Genomic DNA, 18,293 nt, shown 5'->3' with positions numbered 1-18,293 from the left:
AAACAAAATGTTACCCATTTGAGGATAACAATATCAGATTTTTTTTTCTTCAATATTCCATAGCTTAGTCCCAACAAAGGAAGAATATTCATTGTTCATGTTGTGACAACACTGTCTTACCGAGTCGCTGAAGTATCTGTCCCATTGGTTTCCTGATCCGAGATCATTCATTTTCCTGTCACACTGTTGGGCCTTTGGGGGGATTGGGGTGTGTTGGAGGTGGAAGCCTTTATTATATGATCATCTGCTTCCTTTACTGTTCTTATATATTTTCTTCTAGTGCTTGAGATTTCCATTGTGTAACTTGGAAGGTCTCTAGTTGACAAACTTGATTGGATACTGCTTTAACTGTCAATGACCAATGATTGTATTGCCTTAAGTCCAAACTTTCAGATAAAATGGGACATCTTGTTGTGATTACATATGATTGAAAAACAGTCTTAGTTCAGATGGTTTGGCCCCCAGATATTATGACTTATGTATTATAAGTGGTCCTGATTGGGCCGGATTCACTGGTTTAGAAGATAATAATGCCCAGAAAATGGCAGTGTATACTGTTTATTTTTTCCCCCATGGAAAGAACTTGTAATTGATGCAGTTGCACGATGGACTTAGAAAAAAAAAAACAAAAAATTCTTTTGATTTGATTTTCTTTTGTTTTAGAAACAGTTTCTTTGAAATTAGTTAGTTTCTAATTTTAGATTAGTTTCCATTTTAAGTTAGTTGCCATTAATTTTCTGATTTTTTTTCTTTATATTGGACATGTAATCGATGGAGAAATTTCAGTTTTAGATTTTTTTGAATGAATTTGAGAATTTAGGTTTTGGTTGAACAATGGCTGCCGACCCTCTTTTCCTCCTCTTCTGATTTTCTACCCTCGTCTGATTTTTTCCTATTCTTCTTCTTCGTCTTCCCTGCAGTCTCTCTCTACCTCGTTATCTTCTATTTACTTCTCTTCTTTCCTCGTTTCTGGTTTATTCTCCCATCCTCTGTTTATGGACAGTAATATCAGTCACAAAAGGAAAGCTTGCTGAACCTGTGAATGCTACCGATTGGTTCCAAGCTTTGAGTCGAAGGTAGCCCTTCCCCAGGCGACCAAACCCTTAGAGATTCTTGCCGTAATACTATCCTTGTTGAGAGAAATAAAAACTGCAACTAAGGATAACTACAGGTACCGCCCAGGTATGGTTCCAGAGGGTTAAATCTCCCTGGGTTGCTGATTATTGGATGCATTAAAGCATGCCTACGGTAGGGCTTAGGAGTAGGAGCCTACACCTGAAATCTCAAGTCCAGCACGCCAAAGGTGAGGGAGTTCTTCCTATCGTAGTGCTGGTTCTCCACCTCCCCCATGGCTGAAACTTACAAGGTTGAAGTTGAAGACAACCCTCTCTATCCCACGATTCTTGGTCTTTGTGTTTATTCCTTGCAATCCCATTAAACCGCTCAAACCCCTTGATTTTTTTTCCTTTAGTATTTGTTCTTTTGTGTGAAAGTCCCTCATTTGTTTTACCTCCATATTAATACCCCTTACGTTCCACCTTTGCTTACTACTTACCCATGCCCAGTAATTGCTTCCAAGACTACCCTTGGTCAATAATTCTAATCCCCTTCATATCCCATCAGTTACTTTAACCTCCTTTCATCCTTTTAAGGTCCCTTTTATTTACAGGCTACCACTCCTTTCTAGGTTTCTTGTAATTACTAAACTGCCACCTCCCTTGAGTTTCACTTCATTACAGAACTGCCATTACTCTTTATATTTTGAATTTACTACTTTATTGTGGGCCCTAAGCGATCCGATTCCTGTTCTTGGAACCCGGATCCGCATCAAGTGGTATCAGAGCAAATTTTCCTGTAATTTTCTAACCATGACAGGTCTGAAACCAAGTTTGATAAGTTTATGGAAGAGATGATTGCTTTTATGAAGAGGTTCGATAAGCGAGCTGAAGAAGGATCCTCTACATTATCTCCTCAGCTCAACACTTTACGGATCGAAGATACACCTTAGAGGCAGCAACTTGATCCAGTTGTTCCGCAGGATGTTACCCGGCAATTTTCTGACAGAGATTATGGCAACGAAGTTGAGGTTCTCGAGTTCAGTGGTGAAGAGGGACCTGAGGAATTTCTTGACTGGTTTGCCAAAGTGGAGAGAATTTTTGCGTATAAGTCTCTTCCAGACGTGAAGAAGTGTGGATTCATCATCACCAAGTTTATTGGGTATGCATGTTCATGGTGGGATGATGTACTACATGCAAGGTTTGTCAGAAGACTTGGACCCGTTACCAATTGGGGGTCATGATCCTGACTGAAAAATTTGTTCCTCTTAATTATGAAAATGTAATGTTCCATAAATTGCTTAACTTGCAACAAGGTAACAAGGATGTAGGTTCCACAAGTTGTCTTCAAGGTGTCGACTTTAGGAAACAGACCAGCAACGGGTGATGCGATATATCAGTGGGTTAAGTACTGAGATTCGACTTGAGTTGGTTAACACTGATTTCAGGTCTGTTGATGTGGCAGCGACTAATGCCAAGACAGCCGAAGAGAAGTCCATTTATTGGAAGGGTATGTTCAAGACTTCTTCAGTTTATAGATCTCTACCACGTATGGAGGAAAAGAAGCCTGAAGCTCGCAGAGTTGAAGAAAAAAGGTTAGAGTTCAACAAGGATAGTGTTGGGGTGAAGAATATCATATGCCATAGTTGTGGCGAGAAGGGTCACTACTCCAACAAGTGTCCCAATAGGACTCGTTTTGTGAATGTAATAGAGAAGTAGCCGACAGAGAAGAGTGAAGATGAATTTCATTTATATCCTTATCCCCTCGAGGACGATGATATTGTCGATGATGAAGATGAGGATGTAGAAGCTCATTTAACTAGCCTTTCATTCTTTTCAAATAGACTAGTTGATAAAGCTCCTCTCTTCAGATAGTAGGGTATTCTTCTGCACAGCTCCGACCCCATTGATGTTCATGCAATTGTTGATACTGGGCAGAAGTAAATTTTATATTTGCTGAATTTGTTCGAGCACACAACCTTACACAGAAGCAGCTTTTCAAAAAGATTCACGTGCGAGGTTTTGGACCCACAGCTCTAGAAGAGGCCACTGCAGTTGTTCGAGTACACTTACAGTTTGGGCCGTTACAGTACCATGTCACTTGTTTGGTCACCCCACTGGCGCACTGCGACATTCTTCTAGGGTGGCCTTGGCAACGACATGTAGGCATTCTCTATGATGGCACACGGAACACCATCAAGGTGAAGCAAGGGGGTCATATATACTTAATGAGGCCACACGCATTATTAGACATGCCACGTCGTCGACTGACTCCTGCTTCGGTGACACGTCAGCCTACTTTCCCTCCTCTTGGTGTTCTGTTCCCATCTTCTGTTTCGAGATACGTGCCACCTCATTAGCGAGCAACTTACAAGGGTGTCTTGGGAGCACAACCTAACTCGACAGAGTTGAGTTCTTTTAAGACCGGGAGAGCTGATGCAGTTGCACGATGGACTTAGAAAAAAAAAATCTTTTGATTTGATTTTCTTTTGTTTTAGAAACAGTTTCTTTGAAATTAGTTAGTTTCTAATTTTAGATTAGTTTCCATTTTAAGTCAGTTGCCATTAATTTTCTGATTTTTTTTCTTTATATTGGACATGTAATCGATGGAGAAATTTCAGTTTTAGATTTTTTTGAATGAATTTGAGAATTTAGGTTTTGGTTGAACAATGGCTGCCGACCCTCTTTTCCTCCTCTTCTGATTTTCTCCCCTCGTCTGATTTTTTCCTATTCTTCTTCGTCCTCTTCCCTGCAGTCTCTCTCTCTACCTCGTTTTATTCTATTTAATTCTCTTCTTTCCTCGTTTCTGGTTTATTCTCCCATCCTCTGTTTATGGACAGTAATATCAGTCAGAAAAGGAAAGCTTGTTGAACCTGTGAATGCTACTGATTGGTTCCGAGCTTTGAGTCAAAGGTAGCCCTTCCCCGGGCGACCAAACCCTTAGAGATTCTTGCCGTAATACCATCCCTGTTGAGAGAAATAAAAACTGCAACTAAGGATAACTATAGGTGCCGCCCACGTCTGGTTCCAAAGGGTTAAATCTCCCTGGGTTGCTGATTATTGGATGCATTAAAGCATGCCTACGGTAGGGCTTTGGAGTAGGAGCCTACACCTGAAATCTCAAGTCCAGCAGGCCAAAGGTGAGGGAGTTCTTCCTATCGTAGTGCTGGTTCTCCGCCTCCCCCATGGCTGAAACTTACAAGGTTGAAGTTGAAGACAACCCTCTCTATCCCACGATTCTTGGTCTTTGTGTTTATTCCTTGCAATAACATTATACCCCTCAAACCCCTTGATTTTTGTCCTTTAGTATTTGTTCTTTTGTGTAAAAGTCCCTCTTTTGTTTTACCTCCATATTAATACCCCTTCCATTCCACCTTTATTTACTACTTACCCATGCCCAGTAATTGCTTCCAAGACTACCCCTGGTCAATAATTCTAATCCCCTTCATATCCCATCAGTTACTTTATCCTCATTTCATCCTTTTAAGGTCCCTTTTATCTACAAGTCTGCTACTGCTTTCTAGGTTTTTTGTAATTACTAAACTGCCACCTCCCTTGAGTTTCAGTTAATTACAGAACTGCCATTACTCTTTATATTTTGAATTTACTACTTTATTGTGGGCCCTAAGCGATCCGATTCCTGTTCTTGGAACCCGGATCCGCATCAGTAATATTGTTTCTTATTGTTGTTCCTGGTTCTCTATGTGTGCATCTCAATACTTGGGTTTGCTTGATTGAATTTGTTTATGGAAGAGTGGAATCATCTAGCCAAGTCATAAATAGAATTCCATTTCATAGAGTCAGCAGATGTCCTGTGTAATCTTATCCGCAATTGAAAACAAGTTCTTTGGATAGCTACCCTTAGGGAGTCTTCTAAAAGAATAACATTATAGGATCCCTCACCTCCCCCCCCCACCCCAAAAAAAAAAAAAAAAAAAAAAAAAGGCTATGTTGAGAGGCCATTCAGACAAGCAATGTGGAACAAAATAGCTTGAACTAGCTAGGAGAGTCCAGGATTTAAGTTAACCTGTTGGACAAGTTCATGAATAATCTCTTTAGGAACAAAGGGGCTACTGGTATTCTGTGCAACCTGGTAGCTCTGTACTCTGTTTTGCTTCCCTCTTTGTATTTACAATCAAGTATATGCTTCCTCGTTAAGATCTTACTCCACGTAAGTAGACAGTATGAATAAAATGTAATTGAATCACCAGATATATGTTAATATGATAATGCTTGACTTGTGAAGCCATATCCCAAACTACTTGCATTGGCTACCCAAATGTTCTCCTGTCATCCCAATCTAGTTAAAACTATATGAACATCTTACACGTCTTGTTTGAATAAGATGGCCAATGTAACATACTTTAGTAGTCTCTCCTTGTTATCCTCCTCTCATCTGATTCACTGTTCATTGGTCAAACATTCTTCCGACTTATTTCAGGCTTTCTAATTTTCTTGTGGTTATTTGTTAGCTACTATTTGTTAAGGATGGAAGCTCAGAGAAGAATCCATTTCCACATTAGGTGTTCTGTTATGATCTCTGCTAGCAATATGAAGGAGATGGGCTTATATAATCGCTAGTGTTTATTTAAGTTTATTGAATACCTAGAAAAGAAGCATGAACTCTTACAGTTTTGTTGCAGATACATGTAATCACTTAATTACTAAAAAATATTGTGGTATTAGTTCGATTTCGCAGTCATGTGGAAGACTGGGAGGCAGGGGATTAACTACTTGCAACAACTGAATGCTGCAAATTTCCACACTGCTTTGTTAGAAAAAGGCCAAAATCGTGTCATGGAGGCTTCTCTTACTCTCATTCGTGAGAGGGCAAAACTTAAGGTTTGTTTTTGCTCCATCTAATATTCTATTATCTCCACAAACCTTTCCTCTTTTAACTCGTGGAGTCACCTGTGACAGGTTGCTAGCTGTGGTTTTGTTCTCTGTAAACACACTCATTTTTGCACATTATGTCAATCATATTATGACATTTTATTTCATATTAACTGTTGACTAGGGACGAGTGATGTGATTATACGATGAAAAAAAAAATATTTGAAGAACGATTGAAGATAGAATGTAAAGTAAATTTTAATTTAATCTAGTCTTGTTCACTGTCTTTCCGTTTCTGATAAGTCTGTGGCAAGCTTAAAAATAAGTACTTCAAAACTAGAATTTGCTCCTCTTGAGTTCTGGGCAGTTGACAATTAGCAGCCAGTATGTGGTAAGCGTCTTAAAAATAAGTTAACTTCAAAACTAGAATTTGCTTCTCTTTAGTTATGGGCAGTTGAGAAAGAGTGTGCAACATTTACCAACTGTTCTAAAGTTACCTGAGTATTAAGTTTATGTGCAAATTCTTGTTCTGAACACAACACTTGCATTACCCAGAGAACCATTCTGAAGTTAACTAGCGCTTAAGTGCATATGTGAATTCTAGTTCTAAGTTTTTACATTATTTTCCTTTTACTCTAACGGTGGTTTGATCACAAAGGGAGGATTTGGCTTTCTAGTAAAAAAATTCCCCACACAGGATACTGTGAATCTTTCCCATGGACAAAAGATCATGCATTATACCTTGCTCTACATCCTGATTGTTGTCTATGTTGGAGAAGTAACGTTAAGATGCATTGCTATTAAAACATGGAAGCACACTCTGTATTGCTCCTATTTTGGCATGGTTCATTGTAATCAGTGGATACTGAGAATGTCTATATCATTTAAATGCTCAGAACTAATTCCTAGCTAGATGACTAGAAATTAATTCCAGAACAGGATCACAGGCGCTACCAGTTGGTAGATTGAACAAAATAGATGCTGCAGGTCTTGGACTTGTCTTCTCAGATCTTGCAATGGCAGCAGGTGTTGGGCTTGATTGATAGCAGGGAAAATAAAATAGAGAGAAAGAAATAAACAAAAAATAGAGAAGCGGAGAAGGGGAAGAAGAAGATAGGTGGGGAAGGGGGATAGGTTGGGTCGAGCATCTCACCCAAGCTGTCTCTCACAACACTGCATCTCACAGTTTACCAGCACAAAGCTTTCTTCTTTTTTTTTCTTTATTCATTCAATCGTCGGCTGTAGATCAGCCTTATCTTTTATTTATAGAATTGATCATCAATTACAACCTAATTGACTGAATAAAAACCTTCCTATTACAAATCCAAATCAAAATAAAATCCATTCTTAATTGGAAACTAGCCTATCACCTATTGCAAGAAAATAGGAAAGAAACAAATCTAAAAAGGTAAATAAGATAACCAAATCGATTCCTTGTGAAGCAAGGATCCAGCGGTTGCCAATTAGTCTTCAAATTGATCTCATGCAGCTGGCCGTGGGGCCCATAAGATCTGGAAATAATACCCTAAAAATCACCTCCACGAAAATAGTAACTGAATCCAAAAAAATATACAACTCTTCCACCAATTCCTCCTCACGCAAGTTATCAATCAACTCCAAAATTCCCCCATGTTATGGTCAGAATGTGGCCCACAAATCTTGAATGAATCTTTAATTCTTGTACCTGCAGGTTGTCCTTGAGTGAGCCAATCAAGAACCAAGAACTAAGCCACACCAGACGAGGCTGAAAAAAAAAGTTATCAAGAACCAAAAAAATATCAATCAACCCCAAAATTCCCCCATGTTATGGTCAGAATGGGGCTCACAAATCTTGAATGAATCTTTAATTATTGTACATGCAGGCTGTCCTTGAGTGAGCCAATCAAGAACCAAGAACTAAGCCACACCAAACCAGGCTGCAAAAAAAAAGAAAAAAATTAGAACCAAAAAAATATCAATCAACCCCAAAATTCCTCCATGTTATGGTCAGAATGGGGCCCACAAATCTTGAATGAATCTTTAATTCTTGTACATGCAAGCTGTCCTTGAGTGAGCTAATCAAGAACCAAGAACCAAGCCACACCAGACCAGGCTGCCTCCCACAGCAGTCGCATTCCACAACCGATCTGAAATGATTTTGGGGCCTTGTTTCTGCGATGTACATCAGCTTCTCTAGTTTATCATGCATATACTCATTAAAGGCTGTATGTTTTGGCTTTCTTTTGAGAGGCTTTGAACTTTCACCATTCATGGCATGACATTATAATCTACAATCCAAGGGTTAATATTGATTTCTTCAGGGGGAGCTTGTGCGAGCATTAGGAGGTGCTAAAGCATCAACATCACTTCTTGGAGTTCCTTTGGGGCATAACTCATCTTTTCTTCAGGGACCTGCATTTGCTCCTCCACGGATTAGGGAGGCAATCTGGTGTGGCAGCACAAACTCTACAACTGAAGAAGGTCAGTACAATGCTCTTTCATTTAACAGAAGAGCTTGTAACATGCTCACTGACACCTTTTCACAATTATCCTGTCAGTACATGTCATATGTTTGTGAATTATGCTGCATTGTTGTTGTATCTTTGTGTTATATTGAAAATGTTGAACGTGCCTATCTGTGATTTTGCTATACGATGTACATGATGTAGTTTGGAGACACAAGAGTTCCCAATGCCTCGTAGAAGAATGCCTTTACTTTCATAAGTACCAAAGATTTACCTCTCACTGACTGCTTATAAATATAGCAGTGGAGACTGAAGTGGTTTTGTTTCCAATTGTTGAGGAGTATTGAAAAGGACACCAGAAAGTGAAACCAATTTTTAGGTGAAACCCTGAGTTGATTCTCCCAAGAAAATTAAAAAGTTCTGGTATATTATCTGAGCTTATTGATATTTCAACTGAAACTTCATTTGAACTGAAATTCTAACTGTGGATTTTCTTTTAATGGACTAGAAATAATTTGTCCTTAATATCTAAGTCAATGTCTTGTCAATATTTCACAAAGAAAATAATACTAGATTCTCAGGGTTTGTCATTCTAAAACGAACACCTATTATTGGTATTTAAAGAAATAGAAATGTCAGCAGCTACTTGGTCCTACCCATCCAAAGGGGTTAGGCTTTCTAATAAAAGTGTATTTTGTGTATTAGGGATGGTAGGATGCTGTTCATAGTTAGAAAAAGGATTATGACACTTCAGGGAGACATCCATTAATTGCCTTTAGGTGGCTTTAAATTACATATAGAACTTTCCTCCTAGTTTCTACATGTACCCTAACTTTTTGAAACAAGTACTTCCCGTCTCCATTTCTCTGGGTAAGCATTTAAAAAAAAATGCTGATGCTGGGTGAATTGATGTAAGAAGTGTCATTGGGTTCACATTCAAAATAATCATTGTTCCACTCCACATTAGAACTTGATAAGCTGGGTGACACATTTTCTAAATAGAATTCATACACATGAAAAAAAGGGTTAATATTCCATCTTTGACTTTTCTTGCAGAAGAATTCTATGAATGAATCTTCATCACTAATTCATTGTCTTTTTACAATTTACATTGAATTTCAAGATTCAAAAGAGAAATTGAGTATTATGTTCAAGACCTTTTGACTAGAACAAGGAATGTTAAAGAAAGGACAGAACTGATGGATTTAGCTATAAATGACCCTTCCATTGATCCAAGCTCCATATTATACAAATACGTAGTTGGGTCATTCCAAATCTACTTCATTCATTTTAATCTGGATCATTCCACATGCTCATTTTTTGTGTTATCCAAGCACCAGTGTCATTGTCATTCTGTTGCATATCATATGTTGGTTTTATTCTGGATCACGCTATTTCCACCAACTAGAAACAAGTTGCATTATCATTCTAGATGCATATCATCATAAACATGTTGTCCGCAACAGCAGTGAAAAGAATGAAATACAAAGACCACCATGTCTAATGCCTCTTCTAGCTGGAAGGAGAACTTTAGGGGGCCTGTTTATTAGGATCAAGAAGTCCAAAGAAAAGTAATTCCTTCATACCTTTTTGTCCCAAGATATAAACGATAAACTTATTCATATTATCTTACATTTCACTTTTGCAAACCACTCCCAATTTCCCAGATGCTTTCAGCCATTCTTGGAACTCACTGGAAATCAAATCTCATTCACAATCGTTCTATTTTTGATGAAAGCTCCTTGAGAAGTGAATATGACATCATCAAGGAATTCTCTTTGAGAGGTGGAATATCCCTTGTAATGATCTTTATAGATGCTGCCAATGAGGCTGATGGCCCTAGCTCTGAAAATCACTTGTACATCCCTTTTTTTTCTTTGGTGATATTCCCCTAATAGTTTCCTTTCTCAGTGAAGAATTAATTGTTGGGCCTAAGTGCCTTATCCCCTTCTATTTTGAGAAACGGCCATTGTTATCTTGTCCTTCTCAAAACTCTAGCACTCCTCCACCTTTGATCAACCAATCCATGTCCGGACTAGAAACATGATTATCTATACCAACCATTCAGCCCCACAATGTTGACAGTTAAAAAAAGGAAAAAGGATGACGTGTTATTTATTTGTACTTTTGTTACCTCTATGAAAAACTTTGAATAACAGATCATTTTCTATATTCCCTCAATAGAGTGGAGGAAGGCATTTTGGAAGAGGTACCCTGATATCATATCTCAAGTTAGCCTCCAGGAGAGCTTGTGAGACCTTTGGAGACTGACTTAGGGTATACAAAGTCCACAAATTTTTTTGTGCTTATATATCTTTCTGTGGCAACATGTTGGGTTTTGCAGTTCTTATCTTTTTCATATATGTAAACTTACTATATCTCAATGTTATATGTATTTGGGAATTGCAGGGAAAGAATTAAAGGATCCACGTGTTTTAACTGATGTTGGGGATGTTCCCGTTCAAGAGATTCGAGATTGTGGTGTAGATGATGATAGATTGATGAAAATTATAAGTGATTCTGTGAAACTTGTGATGGAAGAAGTAAGACCTTAATTTTCCTTTTTGATATATACAGTGTTTATGTTTCTCCTTTAAAGGCTACTTACTGATCTATCTTCTAGAAATTTAGAAAATGAAAATATCTCATGGAGCATTTTTCAATTAGGGATTTTGTTTATTAACCGGGAATTGTATATGCTTTAGGCCTTCGTTCATATTAGTTTTAAACTTCCTTTGTTCTATAAGAGATTGTTCACACCCATCTTTTTTTTTTTTTTTTTTGGGAAGGGGGAGAAGGGGTAAGGGGGGATGGTACCACTGAAAGTCCCATTACTAAAACGGTAAAATGGTAAACTGTAACCTATTGGATGGGTGTGATTAGAGCTGGAAGAAAGCTATACCCTACTCTATTGCATTTAAGATAGGGGAAATTCACTTTGTCCATCATGACCAAAGATTTGGGCTTCTCTGGCAAGCAAGATTAATATTTCAGATCTCAGTTTCTGCATCCTCTTTTTCATGCACATCTGGAATTTTGTGTATGCTTGATTTTACACATGATTGCTAGTACAAACCACTCCTGGAACTAGCCCGTAATTGAAGGAAGTAGATGCTGATGCTGATCATGTGTTATTTTCTTCCGCATGTTGGTTATATTAGTTTATGCCACAATCAGACTCATTTAGTTGCAAATAGTATATTTTTGTGCAATAAATTTTTTAAAACTTTAGATTTCTTTGATTTTCCGTAATCATACTTAATAGAACTTTGTCTCTCTCTTGAGCTTTATATGGATAAATTTTGAATCCGTAACTTGTCTCAATGCTTATTCAGGATCCACTTCGCCCATTAGTTTTAGGTGGTGACCACTCAATATCTTTTCCTGTCGTAAGAGCTGTATCAGAGAAGCTTGGTGGACCTGTGGATATTCTTCATTTAGATGCCCATCCTGATATCTATCATGCTTTTGAAGGAAACAAATATTCACATGCTTCATCGTTTGCCCGAATTATGGAGGGTGGTTATGCACGGAGGCTTCTGCAAGTAATCTACATTGGACTTATTTTACCTCTCCATTATCATTTTCTATTTGTATTCAATAATGCAGTTGACAATGTATATTAGCAAATTAACATACATATTCTTGAGAACCATTTCCGAAATTCTGCATGATGTCCGGGTTTATAATTTTGCATTTCTTCTGTTATTTGTAAAACTGAAAAGCCTATTATCACTTTTTTATGCTATTATAGTTTGGATTTGAATGATCTACAATGATGTTAATACTTCTGGAAGCTAAGAATTAACACTAGATTGTTTCTGGCCACTCTTTAGGGTGATATTAGATACTGATGATGCTTTGCATATGAATTAATGACACGGATAAGCTTGCTTTCTAAGTCCACCTATTTATGCCATGTGGAGTGTTGATCCCACACCACCCCCCCCCCAACCACAACTCAGGTCATTGTAATAGATTGGTAAGGAACTAGATCGGCCATGTTCCAAGTTTCAGGCCCCATCTCAATTGTAAGAACCACCTTATATTGAACATTGTGCTTTGTATTTTCAGCCATTAAATCAACATATCTTAAGTTGATTTTTTGACTGTTTCTTAGATATTTGTAATGCCACTTGTCAAAACCCAACTGATATGAGTTTTCATGGACAACAGCTACCACAATCTGGGCTCTGAGTAAGCTGCCAGCTGATAAATATAAACAAGGATATCTATACTCCTTACATGTTCATTTCAATACTAATTGTGGTTTCTTCACATGTTCTAAGGCTTTGTTTTTTCTTAAATAAGAGATACCCTGCCCATTGCATTTGTTATGCTTGAACCAGCTTCTATTTTCCCTTTCATCTTATTTTTCTGTTTCTCTGACAATTCATTAGATCTACACTATGAATCACAAACCAGGGTTTAATAAGTTTCTTGTCAAATACATATTCATCCTGGTGAATGTAGATTTAAGCCCCTGCAGGGGTAGAGTTTTTCTTGGTTCTTTATTCAATGGAATGATGCATAGTTTGTCTTCCTCATCATGTATGAATTGTTTTGCCCGTGTGATATCATGATTGCCTTTCATCTCATATTGTAGGGTTGCCGATTGATTGTGTCACAGAAAAGTTATTGATTTCTACTTTTCTCTGGAATTTAGGTTGGCATTAGGTCCATAACAAGTGAAGGGCGTGAGCAAGGGAAAAAATTTGGTGTGGAGCAATATGAAATGCGAACCTTTTCAAGAGATCGACAATTTTTGGAGAATTTGGTCTCTCTCTCTCTCTCTCTCTCTCTCTCTCTCTCTCTTTCTCTCGCTCTCTCTCTCACACACACACACACACACACACATACAAACACGTATGGACATGAATTCACATGCACACAATGTTGCTTTGGAACAAAGTATACCGAGTTGGGAATTATCCATATTTTTTTTTTTTGAAGGACTGTAAACTTCTTTTATTTCTATGGCTAGAGAATTCTCATCCCTCCTTTGGTTTTGGAAAGCAGCTTAGGATGCCTTACATGGGTATTGAGCCCTTAAAATTTCAAGGATGTTTCTCAACATTGTAGAGAGAGTTGGGATCTTTGTCCACATGAATTCACATGCACACAGTGATTGCTTGAGAACAAAATAGACCAAGTTGGGAATTATCAAATTTTTTTCCAAAGAATATTTCTACGGCTAGAGATTTTATTCAGAAATTCTCATCCCTCCTTTGGTCGTGGAAAGCAGCTTAGGATACCTTACATGGCCATTGAGAACCTTGCAAATTGACTTATAGCTTGTCCGAATTGCCAATCTTGCTGTTAGCTCATAGGGAAGAAGTTATGTATAGGCATGCCTTATGCATTAAACTTCCTTATCTTCCCTTTTATCTTCATATAAGCTGACGCCATTATTCCCTGTTCTCAAAATGTAAATCTGTTGGGATGAGGCTGAGTTGAGTTGTTTTGCTGAAATGTAATAATCTAAAAGGAAGTACAAGCAAAAATAATGAGTCAATAAAAACAGTCTGTAATAGATGATAATATGGATACTTTCTTACGTGTACTTTTATACTCATGGACAGAAACTAGGGGAAGGTGTAAAGGGAGTGTATATTTCACTAGATGTGGACTGCCTTGATCCAGCATTTGCTCCTGGGGTGTCACACATTGAACCAGGAGGTCTATCTTTCCGTGATGTCCTCAACATCATCCAAAACCTCCAAGCTGATGTAGTAGCTGCGGATGTTGTGGAGTTCAACCCACAGCGTGACACTGTTGATGGAATGACTGCCATGGTTGCTGCGAAGCTGGTAAGAGAATTGACTGCAAGGATATCAAAATGACCCTACATGCATGTTGGATGCTTCCATTGCATGAGTCATTCCTTTTTCCAAGTACAACCAAGTGTTTAAGAAATGATTAGACATTTTTGTCATTCAATGTCAATGAAACTTCGCATAAAAAAATGTCAATGAAACAATCGTGAATGATCTGTATACAGTTAGTGAACAATTAGTTTCTTCTGATATCAGTTTCAGTTGTTACTTCCCTTGCTTTGCATAGCTATGTAATTGTGTTGGTGTCATAGATGTGGGATAAATCTTTATTTGAACACCTTGAAAAGAAGTAAAAATATAAGAAACAATGCTAACGAATTGCAACAATACAGAGTACCCAAGCAAAATAATTGCAATAATAAAGGGAAATGAATCTCCATTTTTTCTACTTCTTATTTCATTGATGTTCTCTATGTTCTATGTGGATTTTTTCTTTAGCCAATCAATGAGTTTGTGGATGCTTGGATAGAATAGCTTTCCTGTTTTATAAGCAATAGGGGGTGGGGGTTGGAAATCCAAATTGATCTTCTCAAGAATTGTTATCAGTGACATACTGATAATATTAGCTTATGTATTTTCATACGTATCATTGACTGCCCAATCAATCTATCAGTAAATTGTATGTAACGATTAGCTGATTTCTTGGTGTTGGATCTTGCAGACAACTATTGGAATTTATTTATTTATTTTTGAGGTGTGAGGAGTTTTGAGGGATCTGGATGGTTGGGTGCACGACATGCACGGCCATGCACAAAACCTGTTGCCTAATTTTTTTAAGCTATTATTATTTGGAGGTTGTGATAGCATAAACTCTAAGAAAAGACAAGTAAACAATCACACAAACACAGATTTTATGTGCTTTGGAACGAATGTCATCATCTAGAGATTTTTTCACCAAGTCAGAAAACACTTTACATCACTCTTCACCTCACTATGTGATCTCTCTTTGACTTGTACGAGGACTTACTGAGATTCAGCATGAATGCCAACATCCACCCGAGAGAACCACAAAATTTTTCACTAAGCCAAAATACGCTTTACAAAATTTGCCACTAATAAGTAAATTCCCTTGCTTATATAGGGTTTCTGCTACAGAGAAAATATATTAGAAATCCTAATTTATACATATACAAGTCCAATAGTATCTATGTGGGCTATTGCAGAATAGAACACATAAAAACAATAATCTCCATCTGGGCTTGGATTCTATAAGTCACACTGAAGAATAGTGTTGATATCGATTATGCAATTATGCCATTGTCTCTGCGTGTCTGTTAATAGCGAAATCGGCATAACCCACACCTTTACATGATATGATGTGTTCCACCTTTCTACCTCTGAGACACGACCCGCGGAGAACACGTCCATTCACAAGATTTGAAGCGAAAGAGACTTGCTTCTTTCCAAATCTGCATATGTTCACAACATGAATTACTTACATTTTCGCCGTCCACCTGTATCTCTTGTCTGAATTTCAATGGTTGTTTCACTTGTTTCAGCACTTGCTGGTAGTCTGTACAAATTCCCAAATTATTCATCCCTGCATTACAGCCATGACCCCTCTAGAGACCCTGAGAACAAGTATCTAAACCTCTCAAATCCAACCAGTGATCAAAGTTCACACAATCCCATCAAGCATGCAAATTCATATAGTTATAATCCCAATAGTCTTACTTTTAACATTATTTGCATTTAGATAGTACCAATACTTTCTTTTTTTTTTTTTTTGGGGTAGGGATAGTACCAATGCAACGTGGATGATATGTAGCAAACTGATCTTTGACCAAACAAATGAAACAAGCAATCAAAATCTAAATTCCAATTTGAAGTTTTTCGTACTTGATGAAATACAGAGAGATATCTCCATCACTTAAGGACTCTTCCACGTTAGTAGCATTGGACATTTATTTCCATTCTCCTTTTCACTTTTTTACCCTCCTTACGCTTTGGACAATTCCTTTTCAAATGACCTTGCTTATGACAATAGTAAGTTATTTTGCTACTTTTTGACTTGGAGTGACTCTTATACATGTCGAATTCCTCGTCTCTCATTTGGTCTATCTTTGCCTTGACCACCACCAGTAGCCATAGTCAAAGCATTACCTTCCTTTGATGTCTTTCACTGTTGTTGTTTGGCCTTGTCTCACCTATAGCAAATTAGCAATAACTTCATCTAGTTTGAAAGTATCCTTACTAAACAACAGTGTGGTCACGATATGACTAAATGAAGGAGGCAGTGAATCCAATAGAAGAAGCGCCATGCCCTCCTTTTAATCTTCAACTCCTAGAGTGAAAAACTTTGTTAGTATCATGTTGAACTCATCTAAATGCACCTTAAATTTTGCTCCCTTTGATGACTGAAGGTCATACAACTATTTCATTAGAAACAATTAATTTGTCAACGATTTGGGCTTGTACCTACTCTCTAGCTTTGCCCAGACTTCCTCCGCATCCACCAACTCGATGACCTCATAAATAGTGTTATCCAATGCGTAATCTCATTGATAAGGAGATTTGACTCCTCTCCAATTAATTGGATACCCAATTAGTGATCCAAAGGTTGGGAAAATCCTGAACACGCATACCAATAAATGGCGTGTATCCCCAATTCATCTCTCAACCCTTGGATCATTAATTGGACACCCAACTAATTAGAGAGGACCCCTAAGGTAAAGGGATTTGAGTTTCTTTGGTTGGTTTGTGAGGATTATAATAAGGAGAATTTGGTTGAAGGGGACTAGGACAAACCAACAATGAGGTGGGGGGTTTATTGATTAAAGATGTCGAGAGAGAGAGAGAGAGAGAGAGATATAGACAGATAGATAAATAAGTGGGTCGAGGATGAGGGTGATGATGAAGAAGCATTGATTTGTAACAATGGGAAACGAAGCGATCGTGATTGAAGAAGTTAAGAAATGGGTGAAAATACATGAGCGGAGACGCTTCAATGAAGATAATCTCCAATACCTTTCGCTTAAAGGTCTCCAGATCATACAGGCCCAGAGGGGTTCTATACTCTGCAATCAAATCCTTCCCAACGAATTATCTGTAACTAACTCGATCTCATCTTAAAATTATTCTTGTTTTTGTCAGATTCAGATCAATTTGATTTTAATTTGATTCATTTGTTCAATTGGGGTGTCTCACAATTTGCAGGATAGAACAGGGAATTGCCATGTGGGAGCAATAGCTGCCATTATTGATGCAGTTGGGGCTGCAGCTATAGCGACTTGCACAGGGCACCTCAGAGTATCTGTTGATTTCAACATATCCTACTTCTCAACTGTTAAGATTCAGGTTTCATCTTCCATTTCAATTCCCAAATACTTCTTCAATTTCGTTAATTTTCCATGCGGTAGGCGGAAATATTAATCTCATATCGTGATGTGGAGACTTGTAAGTCCTTAAAACACTCTCTCCTGAACAACTAGCTTTTAAGGATGAGTTCTACCCAAGTCGTTAATACTTTCTCATTATTTGATGATCATCCATTCGAATTCTATAGAACAGTGGAGAAAGCCCAATATATTGATTTTTGTGAGTAATAATTCTCTGTATAAATAATGCAGGAAGAGGTGGAGATTGAAGCTAAGGCGATAGCACACAAAGGAAAGCTTTCAATGACGACAGTGGAGATTAGGAGGAAGAAGGATGGAGTTATGGTTGCTTTGGGTAAGCAATGGATGTCTCAAATCAAGTTTATTCCCGGTCTCCAACCTAGGCTTTGATTTCCACAAAAATTAACTTCATATGGACACTCAATATAATCAATATCTTCTTTATATATATTTATGGTTCAATTTCTTAAAATCTCAAGCTCACTTTAGATCTTCTTTTTCCGAAAATATTGTTAGATTTCTCTCTTCTTCTTTTGCTCTCTTTCCTCATTACACACACACAAAATAAATACATAAATTGTTCTATATGATGAGTTAAAAATGGCTTAGAATTTAAACTATACAATCTAACATTGCAAGAATGGAAAAAAATATCAATTTTAGATGTTTAGATTTTAAAAAATATAAAATAAAAAAGACGTCGACATATATTGCATATTAATATCCAAATCACCTAACCTCTTTGTCTATTGGTATCTTTGTATCTTTGTCTCAAGTGATTCAGTT

General features: G+C 37.6%; 2 protein-coding genes across 4 annotated transcripts in view; both read left to right on the top strand.

Annotated features, from left to right (window-relative positions):
- Window positions 1–14,380, top strand: part of LOC122066549 (arginase 1, mitochondrial) — a 16,846-nt gene extending 2,466 nt beyond the window's left edge. Inside the window, exons 2-7 of the mRNA XM_042630368.1 lie at window positions 5,742–5,897; window positions 8,189–8,348; window positions 10,742–10,875; window positions 11,668–11,877; window positions 12,999–13,109; window positions 13,915–14,380. Coding sequence (XP_042486302.1) covers window positions 5,757–5,897; window positions 8,189–8,348; window positions 10,742–10,875; window positions 11,668–11,877; window positions 12,999–13,109; window positions 13,915–14,175 — 1,017 coding nt within the window. The 5' untranslated portion in view covers window positions 5,742–5,756 and the 3' untranslated portion in view covers window positions 14,176–14,380. The remainder of the gene's footprint in view (window positions 1–5,741; window positions 5,898–8,188; window positions 8,349–10,741; window positions 10,876–11,667; window positions 11,878–12,998; window positions 13,110–13,914) is intronic.
- Window positions 14,381–16,949: 2,569 nt separating this feature from the next.
- Window positions 16,950–18,293, top strand: part of LOC122066559 — a 6,095-nt gene continuing 4,751 nt past the window's right edge. The window contains exons 1-3 of one of the 3 annotated variants that reach the window (XM_042630396.1): window positions 16,950–17,217; window positions 17,326–17,565; window positions 17,739–17,955. In XM_042630396.1, the coding sequence (XP_042486330.1) occupies window positions 17,047–17,217; window positions 17,326–17,541 (387 nt within the window). In that variant the 5' untranslated portion in view covers window positions 16,950–17,046 and the 3' untranslated portion in view covers window positions 17,542–17,565; window positions 17,739–17,955. Of the gene's footprint in view, window positions 17,218–17,325; window positions 17,566–17,738; window positions 17,980–18,293 lie in introns of those variants that run through there. The other 2 variants (XM_042630390.1, XM_042630380.1) reach the window with 2 other exon arrangements.

Source organism: Macadamia integrifolia, chromosome 2 (genome assembly GCF_013358625.1).
Source record: "Macadamia integrifolia cultivar HAES 741 chromosome 2, SCU_Mint_v3, whole genome shotgun sequence".
Lineage (NCBI taxonomy): Eukaryota > Viridiplantae > Streptophyta > Magnoliopsida > Proteales > Proteaceae > Macadamia > Macadamia integrifolia.
Note: the sequence above shows the minus strand (reverse complement) of the source record. Positions and strands in the feature narration are given on the sequence as shown.